General features: G+C 42.4%; 1 protein-coding gene across 1 annotated transcript; it reads left to right on the top strand.

Annotated features, from left to right (window-relative positions):
• Positions 1-8,634: 8,634 nt before the first annotated feature.
• LOC117446372 (rho guanine nucleotide exchange factor 10-like protein) lies at positions 8,635-11,256 on the top strand. The gene is made up of 2 exons (XM_034082537.2): positions 8,635-8,777; positions 9,884-11,256. Exons 1-2 carry the CDS (start codon positions 8,666-8,668, stop codon positions 10,390-10,392), a joined length of 621 nt encoding a protein of 206 aa, XP_033938428.1. The 5' UTR covers positions 8,635-8,665; the 3' UTR covers positions 10,393-11,256.
• The last annotated feature ends 4,584 nt before the right edge of the window (positions 11,257-15,840 follow it).

Genomic DNA, 15,840 nt, shown 5'->3' with positions numbered 1-15,840 from the left:
TATGTCAAACTAGTAAATAAAGAAGCCCAATCGAGGCGTGTCTCTGGAGGGAACTAGGGATTTTAGCCTTGGCAGACCATTTACATGCACAATAACCTATAGCACACAACAGGGAGGAGAAAACACCATAAAGGGGCCCCTTTTAGATTGGTTTGGTCAATGTTATATTAACAGTAGAAGCTAGGAGTAAAAACAAGGAGAGGAAGGAGGAGATGCAGCAGGAATCTCTTCCTATGTGCAGAGTGAAACTCCTCAGATAAATGATGACCATTGAGACTTGGTTTTGTCACATATTTTAAGCCTCTTCACCTTTATTATGCCAGCGGCTTATGTCACTTCAGGGAGACAAGTGGAGGGGGGGTAGGTATGACTGCTTTATCTCTGTCTCTTTCCCTCGCTGTGTTTCTTTTTTTGCCTCTCTCTTCTACACGTGTCAAAGAAGTCCTCCAGGAATACAAATCTACCATCCATCAAAGTAGGAAGTGAAGCTGTTTGCTTTTTCCTCATCAATGTGTGCTGCTGACCTTTGACCTGAATGCTACATTAATAGCCTCCTCCTCCTCCCAACTCCACATGGAGCAGTCAGGTCACATAAAGCCCCCCCGTCGGCGCTGACATTGTCACATAAAGGGGTCTCTACATCCACAGGAATTAGCCTCAGCTGTAGCCTTTAGGAATTTAGCAGGAAAGGTCAATGCTAAAAGGAAGCATAGTTGCTGAGTGCTGGAATGTAACTAAGTACGTTAGAACTACGAACTTTAAAACCCTGCACTGCGCATGACTTGCACTGTACTACATACACAGTGGTGAAATGTGGTATTACATTTACTCAACATGTACTATTTAGACATAGCTTCAGGCCCGCCCCTCCCTACACGCAGATCACACAGACTGCGTAGGCGTAGGGCCTCATTTTATGCGCAAATGCGGCGCAATTACAATGCCCTGCATAGCTTACTTGTACTTAAGCAGGGATGCTCCGATCGATCGGCCACCGATCGATATCGGCCGATACTCACTCTCTTCCGATCGATCGGTGCTCTCTAAAAATGCCGATCGCGAGAGCCGATCGCATGATGTAAAATGATGACGTAAAATACATGAGACTTTTCTCTGTGCGCGGCATACAACAAGCTCGCCAAAATGGCTTCACGAGTCTGGCAGTATTTTAAGGTGTCCGAAAAAGACAGTAAAATAGCGGAATGCAACGTGTGTGAAGCAGAAATCCTGCAGCTCCACCCGCTGTGATGGACCGGTGAGCGGAGCAACACACACACACTAAGAGTTAGACCTAACACTGTTTTATCTACCTCTGGAACAAGCTAAACTAGTTATACATATATGTATTCTTCACTGTCGGGTCACTCATTACTGGATCAGTGAGCTGCATGAGATACTGACAGGCTGTCAGGAGAGATAGAGAGGGGGAGAGAGCGCTTCTGCTCATCTCTCCCGTGTTATTATCCAAAGTTAATGTAAACTTGAATAATGTACATCATTTGAATGTCATAATTATGCTCGTTGTTGTTTGTGGAAGGGAGTTTTAAACATCACTTTCTCAGAATCTCAGCTACCACGATACAAACCATTTTTTACCGAAACAAAACACAAGTCTCACAAGAAGTGTCACAAGTCTCACTTGGCACAGAACTCACAGCTTAAATACCCTTATTACTTATCGTATCTGCAAAAACAAGATATCGATTAGAAAGCTGAGATTCCACTGATTCCAGAAATATTAGTATCATCACTGAGCGATCCAAACTCAACACATAGCTTCACGGAGGAAGCTTCTTACCTTAGCTGTTGTTCTAAACAAAATGTGTGTTCAATGGCATCAAAACGATAAAAACGCTGCTTAAGGTTAATCCAATGTGTCTGTGTCACTTTGAAATTATTCCTGATAATCCATCTTCATATTTACTAGTTTGAGCCTAGGTTTCAGGTTTCAGAGCATAACATTGCTTTCGACTGCGTGGGCATAGCTCTCACTTGTCAATGGTAACGTGTGTGTATGTGGAACTTCCCATTTGATTCTATTGGCTCTAACGGTTAAAAAGAGGTGTCGATCACCAAAATCGACCAATGGGTTCCAGAGAAACGGCAAATACACCCAAATGACCCCAAAGGTGGGTTTTCTTTTGCTAAATCTCTCTAAAAAGGTCAAATGTCCCTTGTTTTGCATCAATCTTGATACAGGGTACTACTTATTATGTTATAGTTTGGATTCCTAAAGCTTTTAGTCTACTATCCCATCATTCAAGGGTAGTTTTCACTATAAGTAATGTTTTTTTTGGACGGACACTATAATTTACATTTTTTTACTATGTTCAATCTGAATTTACTTTACAATAAAATAATTGTATTTTGATTCTGACTTGTCTACATCCCTGAAAAACAGGCTTGGGGCTTAACAGGTTAAATAACTTAAGTTGCCTCCACAATGACAAGTTACAACATTTAAAGACGTAACATGTATCTCCTAATGATGTCCACAATATGATAGTATTCTGTAATACTAGAAGCCACGTAGCCATGTTGCATACCCAAGACTTCTTCTGATACATAAAGTACATTTTACTGATAATATAATATAATAATTGTAGTACCATAGTATTTCCACTTTTACTTAAAGTGGACCTATCATGCTATATTATGTCTGTGAAGTTTTTTTTTCAAAATACCAAAAAGTTCACCCATTGTAGCCATGCCTCATACTGCTCAAACCCCTCTTTTGCAGCCCTGTTAGAGAAACGCGGATCTTGGGTCCTTAGCTTGAAACAAATAAATAAGAGGAGGCGGAGCTAATGCCTGATCAGAATTCTACCAGAGATAAAGTTAAATTCTGCTGTGATAAAACACCATCCTGTTTAAACCACGTCAAGGATTATTTCTGAAACAGTATGGAGTTCAAATGCTTTTTCTCTTGCAGGTTTATCACAAGGTGAGTTCCTTTTTTTACTTCTTGCTTTTTAAACACATGTGCTCTTCAGTACAGGTTAGCTCTGAGTGTTAGCGAGGCTGCTATTGTAAACAAAGACGTCCAAACCACGTCAGGCATTGTTTCTGATAGCAACTTTCTGTGGGTCCGCCGCCGATTTGACGTCAGTTCGGATGGAAATCTGTATCCGTACACCCGTTTTTAAAAGATTTGGGTACGGAGGAAAAGAGAGAGGGTTTTATTTTCTGATGCTGCGTGAGTTCCCCGATGCACCGGGGACACATATTTATGTATAAAAGACATCGCAATGTGCATTTTGCATGATAGGTCCCCTTTAAGTTTGACTTGCTCATTCACATTGAAATGTATGTACTGTATATTCCTAATCATTAATATCTCTGTATATGTGGAACATTTTAAATATTTAACTATACTGTCACTTAGACATTGGTATTTCTAGAGAGGGCCAACAGTGGCCCCTGTGACGATGAGCATGTTTTTTTAATGAGATATTATGATATCTTCCCAAGTCATTCAACACTAGAAATGGGCAATCAGAAAAAGATGCATCCCAGCCATTAATAAGCCTCCTTGTCCTCTGTGGATGTGTATAATCTAGGCTTTGTTTACTTGTACTCTTTTCAGTTTTGCCGCAAGCTCTCATTTACCCAAGTTCTTTGGCTCGTAGATGTTATCCTGGGAGCGCCCAATACTCAAACCAGCAATCCAGCAGCACAATGAGGATCACTCCACTACAGGAAGCTCCTGAAAGGCTCCATAAAACTGAGGATTGAGCGTGTAACACTGATTTGATGAAGCAGTGCTGAGTCGTGCTTTGTACCCGGGTCAGCATTAGAACACATCCTCTCCTGGAAGCAAAATGACAAAAAGTGATGCCCAAATGCTGACTCAAACAGTATAGGGCACAAATATGTGTGATTTTTCCAGCAAAAAAGCCCTTTTTTAAAACCTTTCTATAGATATTTTCTGCCAATTAACCCTGCTTTAGGAGAGATTTGCCTATCTCAACCCCCAGCTTTGCGCCTGTGCGGCTCGCGGCGTCACTCTCCTGCGTCTCAGGTATAATTTGCATGCCTCGGTCAAGGCTAAACTGAAGCGGATGAGGCGTTGCGGTCTGAAGGTCTCCCTGCTTTATCTGCCGACTCCTAAAAGCCGGGCGTATTTGCATTGCTTTTCATTTCCGCAGGCTCGGCGGTGCGGATGATAAAGGAGGGAGAGCACACTTTACCAACCTTGCTCAACAAAGGAAGCAGAAGCTAATGATTTGCATACGGAGAAAGCGAGGATAAGGCCCACACAGCGCTGCCTCGGGTCTTATTATCGCCTCCATCATCGCCCCGAGCTGATGCCTGTCAACATCCGGAGTTGAAGCTGGGTCACATGGTAGGTGTCAGAGGCAGCCGTCTCCCCTGGCAAAGTCATCTCACCCCCCTCCCCAAAAAGAATCTATATTTCAATAGAGGATATTGTTTTCTAGTTCAGCTAACTTCTAGAGTAAACTCCCACAATGCCCGCGTTCACTCGTCAGTCTCACTTCACGCGGGCCTGACAATGCTCTCAGGTCTGCTCACAGGAATGTTTTATTAATCATGCAGGAGATTAATGAAAATGTGATCGCTGTACATTATTTAACTCGTCCCCAAGGTTCAGGGTCTTCCTCACGGCATGACACGAGGTGAACAGTTGACATCTCTCACAATATGTGTCTCTTTGTCCATATAAGTAAAAAAACAAACAAGAATATGATGTATTTATGCTGTATCCATTATCTGTTAACAATGTACAATTAGTTTCTGTATATCATTTTTTCTCTCTTTTATTTTTCTGATTTGTGGATTTTATTTATTTAATGTATTTTAGTTTTAACTGCATTTGTTGTTATGTAGCCTATGCCTTGTGTCTTAACATTTCTTAAAATGCAAATAAATCAATGCTGTCTGCTTCATGAGTAGTTGTCATCTCGCACAATATTTATCTCACTGTCCCTCTATTTGCATATAGACTGAAAAAGGAGATTTTCATAAGGAATGACCCTGCTATAAAGATGTGACAATCAATATGAGTATTAATGATATATCCGAGTTTTCATTTCTTTTTCTTTGTTTGTTTTTTTCCTCCCTCTTTTCCCCTTCTGATTTGTGGGTTATTCATTTATTTTCAGTGTAAATGTCACCCGTTTTGTCATGTTTCTTGTAATCATAGCATTTAAAAAAAATGCTTATAAGAATTCAATAAATAAATAAAAAACACTGCATTATTTAACTTGTCCGTTGAGCTTGCCTCTGCTTTATGGCATGACACTGATTTGAAGAGTTGGCTAGTTGTCCTCATCTCCCATAATAGTTATATCTTTATATTTAGTATTTGTATCGAGGTACTGAACAATAAATGTACCACCTCCTGTTATCCTTTCCTTTCCTGCGCCTTCCTTAGGCCACACCATTATCATTTAATTTTTGGAGTGTAAAAATCATAAGTGCAGCTGAGGAGTTTTATAGGCAATTTCCTCAAAACACATTTATCTAATGTCTCGGAGCTGATACTCCGATCCCCGCTCTTATTTACTGATATAACGATAAACATGCCACTTTACATGCTCTGCATTTCCCTCTGTCCTGCAGTTTTTTTATTTATTTTTCTCAGACTGTTCACCCTCTGAAAGGTGACCTTCAGTTCATATATCTGTTGCTATAACTCACTGCTCCTATCTCAGCAGGACCTCTGCACAGAAGATAAAACCTTTTTTTATGTTTCACAGTGAATCAAGTCACTTCATGCCAACATTTCTCCGACTATTCAAACAAAATGACAATGTTAGCATTCAGGCCCAGCCTTTCTACTTTGTGCATCCTTGTTGAATTTGAATGCCAGCCAGAGAACATTTCAGAGGTAAATAACATTTCTCTTTTTTTTCATGTGGCTTTAACCTGGCTGCATTTCACCAGAGGATCAAAAACCCATTTTCAGCTTCAAAAGCAATGCCTTATCTTGGCTTATTCCTTCTGTCTGTTTGACACACTGATGCAATTCATGCATCACCTGCAGCCAGGGAAACAGGAATGCTAAGCAACTGGTTTAGTTTTTACTCAGAAATCTGCACAAGTTTAGCCTTTTATTAATGCTTTCACTCCTTACTTTTCTCACAATCTTCCCTCCCATCCCCCTCTCCTCTTCTCCTGGGGGAGGAGATGTACAGTCCCTTCTAGTGCTGTTTTCCTCCACATGACAGCTGGAGTCTATAAATACACCTTTTCATTGTATTCTGGTAAACACGGCCATGTTTCGTGTAATATTGCCATTCCCAAGACAGCACTAGGATCCAAGAGGAAGTCGTGTAACCCTCCTGTCGGGGTTTACCATGCATGTAGAGCACCACCCACATCTGTATTCAGTTACAGATGGTTTTCCTCTCAGCTGCAACGTCTTGATTGCTGTTTGATTGCACGTGTCAGTCCAGAGTGAGGTAAACAAAAAATAAACAAGAAAGGTGCCGACACCAGCTCATCAAGCCTGATTTACAATCTAACATAGTGTGACTGAGTAATGGACTTTTTCCACTTGGCATCGGAGCTGAAAACACCACACTGAGCATTTAAGATTCTTAGTTCCTCAGAGGTATATCAAATCTATATCCGTAGTGGCAGGTAGGATATTTATTCAAAAGGAGAGGAGGCTCTGCAGGAGGCTAACAGCTTAGACTCTGTCTGTGTTATACGGTGGACATTCACAGTAACCAACAATGACAGTTTCTATTTTTACACTCCTCACTCCTCCCAGAGATTCTGAAATCCAACGTTGTCACGGCGGCTGGCTGGCACAGGGAGGACTCATATTTTTAAATGTTAGGGGGGAAATATGTTTGACTTGTACATAGTAACTCATTATCTGTAAAGGTTATAAGTTAAGTGCCCGTAAGCGAACAATCAGCTGAGGTGAAGAAATAGGACATACTGTTACGAATGGGTGAAGCAGGTAGGACTCAAATGCAGAATAACGAAAAGCGAGCTTTATTAAATAAATTAAAGCTGTGGCAAAACAAGGCAGAATCCAAAATATCCAACACCAACGAGCAGCACAAGGAACACAGACCGTGGAATGACATGGAGGGGAAACAATGAACCGACATGGAACACAGGGGAAGACTAGACTAAATACACAGAAGGGTAATCACAGAACAAGACACAGCTGGGCAGGGGAGGAGAAACACAAGGACAACAGGTGAACACAATTGGGTAATCAGGGAGGGAAACAGACAGAAAGCAGACAGGCAGGAAACGGGGGTGAACACTTTACACAATAAAACCGGAAACCCAAAGACAAGAAAAACACCAACACAGACAAAACTATAAACGTGACATAACATGAGAATCGTGACAGAACCCCCCCCTCAAGGGACGGATCCCAGACGTCCCAAAAAAAAAAAAAAAAAGGTCCAGCAAGGTGGGTGGAGGGGGACCGGAGGGAGGACACATAACTAGGGCCAAGAAAGGGTGGGGGGAGGGGGTCTGGAGGACGGGTGGAGGGCGGACGGGCCCGGGGGAAAGGCAGAGACCAAGGACGGGGTCTCGGGCGGAAGGCCCGGGGGCAAGGCAGAGACCAAGGAGGGGGTCTCGGGCGGAAGGCCTGGGGGCAAGGCAAAGTTCAAAAAGGGGCGAAGGCCACAGCGGGCAAACTCAGGGGGCCGAGCATGAGGGCGAAAGCAGCGGCAGGAAGAGTCAGGGGGCCGGGCCCGAGGACGAAGACCGCGGCACTCAGGGGGCCGGGCTGGAGGGCGAAGACCGCGGCTCTCAGGGGGCCGGGCTCGAGGGCGAAGACCGCGGCTCTCAGGGGGCCGGGCTCGAGGGCGAAGACCAGACAGCTCCGGAGGCCGGGCAGGACCCGGTGTCGGCCGAACAGGAACCGGAGCCAGTGGGACAGGCTTCGGCAGGATCCCCCACGGAAGAGGACCAGGAGTTGGCAGGACCCCCGGCAAGACAGGTGATGGTGGGGCCTACAACGGAACAGGACAAGGGGTTGGCAGGACCCCCGGCAGAAGAGTAGTTGGCAGGACCCCGGCAGGAGAGTAGTCGGCGGGACCTCCAACGGCACAGGACACAGGGTTGGCAGAACAGTAGTCGGCGGGACCTCCAACGGGACAGGACATAGGGTTTGCAGGACCCCCGGCAGTAGAGTAGTCGGCGGGACCTCCAACAAGACAGGACAAGGAGCTGGCAGGACCCCCGGCAGGAGAGCAGACGGCGGGACCTCCAACGGGACAGGACAAAGGGTTGGCAGGACCCCCGGCAGGAGAGTAGTCGGCGGGGCCTCCAACGGCACAGGACATAGGATTGGCAGGACCCCCACAATATAATTACTGTATGAACCTTCACATTTGCATAATAGGGCCCCTTTAAGCTGTAAAATATTGATCACAGAGCCTAAACCTTAGCTAAAGCTTCTTCCTGCTAGGGCACCTTCCAAAATACATTGCTTTGGAAGAACCTTTGGTAATACTAAAATCTATTGTAGTTCATAATTCACTCTTTAAGAGACTGACCAGTCAGTCTGTATATTTTGTATTATGACTTCAACAGGGAGAAAATATGATTATTTCCAAAGAGCGCAGTGTTGTAATGTTGTGCTGTTTCTCTTTCTACAACAGCAAGTGATGGAGAAAAACTCATTTTTTGTTGGTCTATTTTCTATATTGCAGGCCAAAAGAACATGCGAGTGACGAGTCTGCTAATTTGCCAGGGGCTGCTCTGGGTGGGCACTGCCCAAGGCCTCATTATCACTCTTCCAGTCCCCAAACTGGAGGGCATCCCCAAAATAACAGGTATGGATCAGACGGGCAGGCTCACTGTGGTTGAACAGCTTCTTGAGAGGTCAAAAATAATGTTATTTTTTATGGATGAAAATGACTCTGCACTGCCCATTGTTGAGGTCAAACTTGGTGGTTCTCGGAATCATTGCCAATATAACCAGGCAGGCAAACACACACATCACACTGTTCATATGTATATTGTTGCAGGGTAATTTAAAAACTGCCTGCCAGCGTTTTGTTAATTATGCCAAGTGAATGAGGTTGTTAGCTTCCCACTTGCGCAAACCGGACCTTGTTATTCCAAGCTAGTTTATTGAAAACTATGTAAAAACAGCGCAAACATCATCTCCCATTATTACTGTTACAGCAGCATAATCATAATAAATACAGTTAACTGACATACATTATGATCCAGGGTTCAAGTCATTTTTAGTTCAAACTGTGGCTTGCTTAATAGTCTTTTGTAAGTGGACATTGACTCAGTGCACTGTTTGTATAGTGGTGCATTAATTTTGTAGGCTGTCCCAGTGTGTTGCATTGCAAGGGATCCCTTGACAAAAAGCAATGGGATTTATCCATTGGATTTCGATATATTGATGAAAATAAGCATTATGAAAAACACACATTTCTGATGATTCTTAACATGTTCTGTTAAGCTCCACATATTACCACCACGTTATGATCTTTTAAACGTCAAGACAATTGACGAAAGTTAAAAGCTAACGTTATGCTATAACAAACTACATCATAGTCGCATGGCTGCGCATCACCAATGCTGAGCTAAGATAAGCTATCCGAGACTTGTGTCAGCGTCATGACGTTTTATAGTTTATTTAGTCACTTCTCAACAGCCACTGTTCTTATGACACGTAGAAGCTTCGGATATTCACAAGTGAGTGTTGACTGACAAATGTCATGTTCGTACAACAAAACGTGAAACTCTTTTAAGCTTTTGTTGACCCAATACTTTATTTTCACGCTTCTAACCACCTCTGTTGAATTTGAGACAAGGGAACCGGAAGGTGTACAACTAATTTCCAGATTTGAGGACTCATTCCTGCACCACTCTAATGTCCCTCTGCATGACCTTTAATATCATATCTTACTTTCTCCTACAGGAAAGGGAATGGTCTCTCTGAATGCACATTGTGGGCCTGTTGAGTTCCTGGTGGCCACCACCAGCTCTCTGTCCCCTGACCTCCTGAAGAGAGACTCTTTAGGGGACGGGCCGGACTCTGCGTTTGGGGGCGAGGACCGCAGCGACACCTCGTCCCAGGAGTCCCTGCAGCAGTCCTACCAGGGGGAGGGGCGGGGCAAAGGCCGCGGCGTCCTGCTGCAGTACAAGCTGCGCTCCACATCGGGACTGCCCGGACGCCCGCTGACTGCGCTGGGCGACGAGGCGTCAGACTCCTCCCTGGAGTCCTTGGAGCACAGCGTGGAAGACGGGTCCATCTACGAGCTCAGCGACGACCCAGACATGTGGGTCCGGGGACGTCCTTGTGAGCGGGAGGGGGGCCGCAGGGACAGGGTGATCTCTGCGGCGGTCATCTCTGGAGGAAAGGGCTTCCGTAGACTGAAGGAAGGAGCGGCAGCCGGCACGAAGACGAGCGGGGGGCTTAGAGAATAATCTGATGGTGTGGCAGCTCCCTCTGACAGTGTGATATGGAGAACATACGGCAAGGTGAGGAGTATTTATAGCCGTATACCCAGCTTAGCCTTGAATCAACCGCTCCATATATTCAAGGGATTTGAATAAACATGCATGATGTGAAGGTGTCGCGGATCTTGACATGTTATGATCTAGCCTGTGAATAAGGAAGCAGAGGCGCTGTCAGCCAATTGGACGCTTTGAATGTTTCGGGGTCGTGCGTCACCATCAGCAGTGGCAGAGGCCGCCTCAGATTAGCTCCCTGTTATTGTTTTGATCTGGTTCCTGCCTTCGTTAAGAATGATATGCCTCAATTTAACCTCATCATGACGCCGTGTGCTATGCCACATTAATTTTACGCGAATGACTTCTGTGCGAGCGGCCGTGGACGGCGCGCCTTTGAGAGGCAGCCTTTGTTGAATCTGCCACGCTCTGCAGAGTCGGAGCTGGACATCTTTTATCTGATCCTGGGGGAGCGATCCCATCTGTTTGGAGCTGAGAGCCGGGGACTTCCACCGCATCACAAAGCACATTAGCATCACTTTATTAGCTTTGCCAGCCTTTCTCTCATCCCATACAATGTGAATGTATGATACCTTCTATTGTGTCTCAAAATTGAATCTGTGCTCTCTTTAAAAAAAAAAAAGGATTTAATGTTTCCTGTTTGTTTAGCTGTTGCAGATATCACTTTTGGTTATGGAAAACCATATGGAAACAAGACTCAAAGATGTTATTGCGCCAAATCTACATTTGCACTGGAGACATCCTGTAATATCTCCGATTTATGTTCAGGAGAAACTTCTTCATATTATTTTGCCCAGATAAAACACTGTTTTTTCCTTTTTTCATGTCATCCATCAGATAAATGAAACACATGCGCACAGGGTTGTGACACAGCTGGAAACCCCAGTTACACATCAAAATCAAAACTCTAAAAATAATAATGAATGATACAATAAATGCGCTACAGCTATCGAAACTGCTATCAGATGTATGTATCAACAGTGAAAACATAGCTCAGAGGGCCACTAATTATTCATTATTATTAACAAACAACATGATTCAGATTAAAGATGGTGTTTAATGAAACATAGCATACAATTAACAGACATTGATGTATATTACCTCTGATATTTGCCAGGACCTTGCATCATGTGTCATCAACACTTGTTTTGAAGCTAATATCTGGTAAATATTTGGAGTTTAATGCAAACATTAATATTCTATGGTCAAGAAATGAGCATGATGTTAACATTTTTAGTGATTATCATGTTTCAAGATAATTTGAAATATTACATAGTCTACCTTTAACCAGATTTTTAAAACATTTTAAACACATTTAAGGTATAAAAATGCATTGATATTCGGTCTGTACAAGCTCTTCTTTTTCGTTAATCATAAAATGATGAGATGTTGCCAATATAGCAACAGGAGTATGGTGAATCACAGCTGGTATAATAAGCACTAAGTGGTACTGTGTGGAATATTGCTAAGTGTTTGCTTCATAACTTTTTATTTGGATCTTATGGTAACATTGGCATCAATCCTACAGATTAACAGTGCATGGTGTTAAGTGGGTGGAGGAAAATCACAAATATGAAAGCAGCTTTGTGGATTTTCAATAAAATGGAGAGCAGGTGAAGGTTGTGTTATATAACTTTTCTCCACATATATCTCTACTTAGCCCTTCCGCCCCAAAAGGAATTTCATCTTATCCTCTCATCACAGTCAAAGCGCAAAGTTCATGTTTTGTATTTCCCTGCGGCACAGTCAGGTTTATTTTCCCTTTTCTTCTCCTCCTGCTCACAACTGACTGCATCAAAAGCATTTAAACATCCTGCCTTCAGCCGGAATCACTGAAAAAAAAATGACTACGTCGTTGGATGCTGTCATCTAAATGTAAATCTCGATGTCACGTCAGAAATGTATCCTCTTAATTCATGTGAGATTCAATGCTGCTGGATCCATAACGCCATGATGGTCACTGCGGAGGTTGTTCGCTCAACCCTAACCAGGGGAAGGGTGTGTTTTCATCGAGTTTCATAAGCTTATCAACTGAGATACAGTATCATCTCCAACTGACATTTGATGGACATTATTTCAAACAATTCATCTTCTTACACAACATGTGTACAGGTATTATCCATGCACTGAATATGAATACTTATGAATGACCGTACTGTACTACTAATTTTAAATGTTACTAATTAAACCTGCATTCCCTTTTGTAAAGAGGACTCTGCAACAGTGTTGATGTATAAAATGAGATTGTGGTGTTAAAGGAAAGTCTAGTTACTTTTTGAAAGGTTTGGCCATCGTTCAACACATACAGTAAGATCCGTACAGTGGCCAACGGGTGCAAATGCACTATAACGGTGCAACACATTTTCATTGAGACATTTGCTGCAGCTAAAGAAACTATGTTAATACAAAAACACAAATGGGCTAAAATATCCAAATGAAGACATTTTAGTAACACATGTGCAGCATTTAAAAAACGTGCGCAGCTTTTACCTAAAGTGTTGCATTAACAAAACGCTGCAAGAAGCTCAAAACACATCAGAAAACTAAAAACTGATGCACACTGGAACTGGAAGCTTGTTGTTGTTCAGGGGTTATAGTGTTGGCCAATTGTCACTACTGTTGGAAAGGTATCAAAAACGTAAGTGGCTTTTTTCAACAATTGCAATAGTAACAATTCCTTCCGGTATAACTAACTAGACAACTGTATAATCCCTGAACGTCAACAAGCACTCTGGTCCAAGCTGATTTTTGTGTTTTAAATTTTCAGTGTTTTGCTTTTAATTTATGCAGCGCTTTTAGTAAATCCTGTGCATGTTTCGTCAAGTTGGTGAATGTTTTCTAAATGCTGCACATGTGTTGTCGTCAAGTTGGTTCATTTGCATGTGTTATTGCGCATTGGTATTTTTTATTTGCATTGTTTTGAAACTGCAGCGCAGTTCTCCTAATGGAAGTCTTTGGGCCTTTGTAGCCATTTGCACCTGTCGGCCTCCGTAGAATTCAGAGATTATAGTCAGATCTCAAAAAAAGATTTTCACTTTGGTCAGATCTCGAATATGTTTTCACATGAGGCCGTAATCCTCTTCCATACGACACATACATATCTGGGATTGATGGAAACATCACTAAAAACAAGTCAGCACTATAAGAAACACAAACAGTCCAATGATCATACAGGTTTTAAACAAACACTTTGCATTTTCAGAATTCTTGGTAAGCAACACAGGAAGAAACCTTTTTTTCAGCTAAATTGTCTGACATCTGTCACAGTTTACACACTGACTTCCATGTTCAACTTTGCCCTGCCATAGCACCGTTTGTTCCTGTGCGATGAGGCGTGATTACTGACATGATGGGTGCGTTGACCTTTAGTTTTACCACCTGTTGTGCAAGTGTTCACAGCCTGTGTGATCATCTGGCTGCTCTTCTCTTAACCTGTCACATCTTGTTGGAGGGATACCTCACTGATTGCTTAGGTGTGTACAAAATGGAGAAGAATTACATTAAATGATGGCCAAATCTGTTAAGTAAGGTTACAACAATTATTAACTGAATTATCCTTTAAGCAAGAGTATTACACTTGATGCCGTCACTGCTCATTTCTCCTTGGTACTTTAATGTTACATGTCTAACAGGCGAATGCTGAATTAAAAAGAGTTTTAAACTTGAGTTTGTCCTTTTTTTATTTCACTGAATCATATTGATGTGGCTTTATTCTGTCAAAGGTACAGTAGGCTTTGAGATAAACAGTACATCTGTAGCATTATTATGCTAACTCTGTTACACTTTCTTTATGACTCAGCAGCAGAAAATCTAGTCCTTGATGTTTCATTTGGATTATCGTATCACTTTCTTGCTGTTTGATTATTCAAATTACAGTAAGCTTACCTCTGTGTCTACTGGAAGCCAGGGCTTAAAAACAACACAGACAGGAAAAACTAACAAGAATACATACACTGAATTGTAAAAAGAAAAAAGACTTAATTGAGTTATGTTAATTTAGTCCTCAGCGGCATTCATCTCTAATACTCTAGCCTCTAGACATCACATTAAGGATAGTCCAGTGTATTTGTTGTTGCTTTCTCAAGAGCATTGCTAGCTTAAAGTAAAAAGAAACATCAAATTAGTGAGTTGATTTGAGAGAACATAATAATGAACCCTTTTTGGTTAAACTACTAATATAATAAAACTACCCTTGGATTGACATATATTTTTTATCAAAGAGAACAAATTATGCTCATTTTTCAGGTTCTTATTTTGTGCCTCTACTGTGTCATTTTTACATGTTTTGTAGCAGGACGGGGGGAAATAAAGAAAATACAGAATATTCCTTCCCTGATCACAAAGGGGTGAACAAGCCACACCTGAGAGCTGGGGGAAGCTAATCAGACAAATGAGCTGTGGAGGAGAGGAGAGCACTCTGCACTGCTGAAAGAGGGAAGAAGTGGAAGTCTGATCCAGCTGACATACTGTACCCAGTGTGATTTTTGGAATGCCACTGAACCCAGGAGCTGGTAGGATCATTTTCTGACCTGCATTCTGATCTGTGATGTTGCCTGGCTTGCACTCCCAGGTTGGGGATGGGGATGCATACACACCCATCCACCTGCATTGCAGTAATCTGACATTGAACTGGCCTGTGTGACTGGAGTGTTAAACAACAATACAAACTTCTCAGACCCAAACATCCATCACTCACTCCTCATGGTTTTGAGAAATTAGTCCTGTTATTTAATTAATGAATTCCTCTTTTCTTATTTGATCATTTGATTGACATATTTAGTTTTGGAAATGTTGAGTTTAAGTGTTTTTGGTATGGGACTGTATTTTGATCATTTTGCATTGTGATGCGCTTATTCAAATGTTTGGATTATCCTAGCTTGGTCACCGGGTATTCCCTTTTTTTGATATTTTAGATACATAATTTAAACATTCTTCAGGCCAATAGAAGCGCGATATTAGGTAGTGATGTCACTATGTCAAACTAGTAAATAAAAGCCCAATCGAGGCGTGTCTCTGGAGGGAACTAGGGATTTTAGCCTTGGCAGACCATTTACATGCACAATAACCTATAGCACACAACAGGGAGGAGAAAACACCATAAAGGGGCCCCTTTTAGATTGGTTTGGTCAATGTTATATTAACAGTAGAAGCTAGGAGTAAAAACAAGGAGAGGAAGGAGGAGATGCAGCAGGAATCTCTTCCTATGTGCAGAGTGAAACTCCTCAGATAAATGATGACCATTGAGACTTGGTTTTGTCACATATTTTAAGCCTCTTCACCTTTATTATGCCAGCGGCTTATGTCACTTCAGGGAGACAAGTGGAGGGGGGGTAGGTATGACTGCTTTATCTCTGTCTCTTTCCCTCGCTGTGTTTCTTTTTTTGCCTCTCTCTTCTACACGTG

The sequence above is a fragment of the Pseudochaenichthys georgianus genome, chromosome 5, assembly GCF_902827115.2.
Source record: "Pseudochaenichthys georgianus chromosome 5, fPseGeo1.2, whole genome shotgun sequence".
NCBI lineage: Eukaryota > Metazoa > Chordata > Actinopteri > Perciformes > Channichthyidae > Pseudochaenichthys > Pseudochaenichthys georgianus.
Note: the sequence above shows the minus strand (reverse complement) of the source record. Positions and strands in the feature narration are given on the sequence as shown.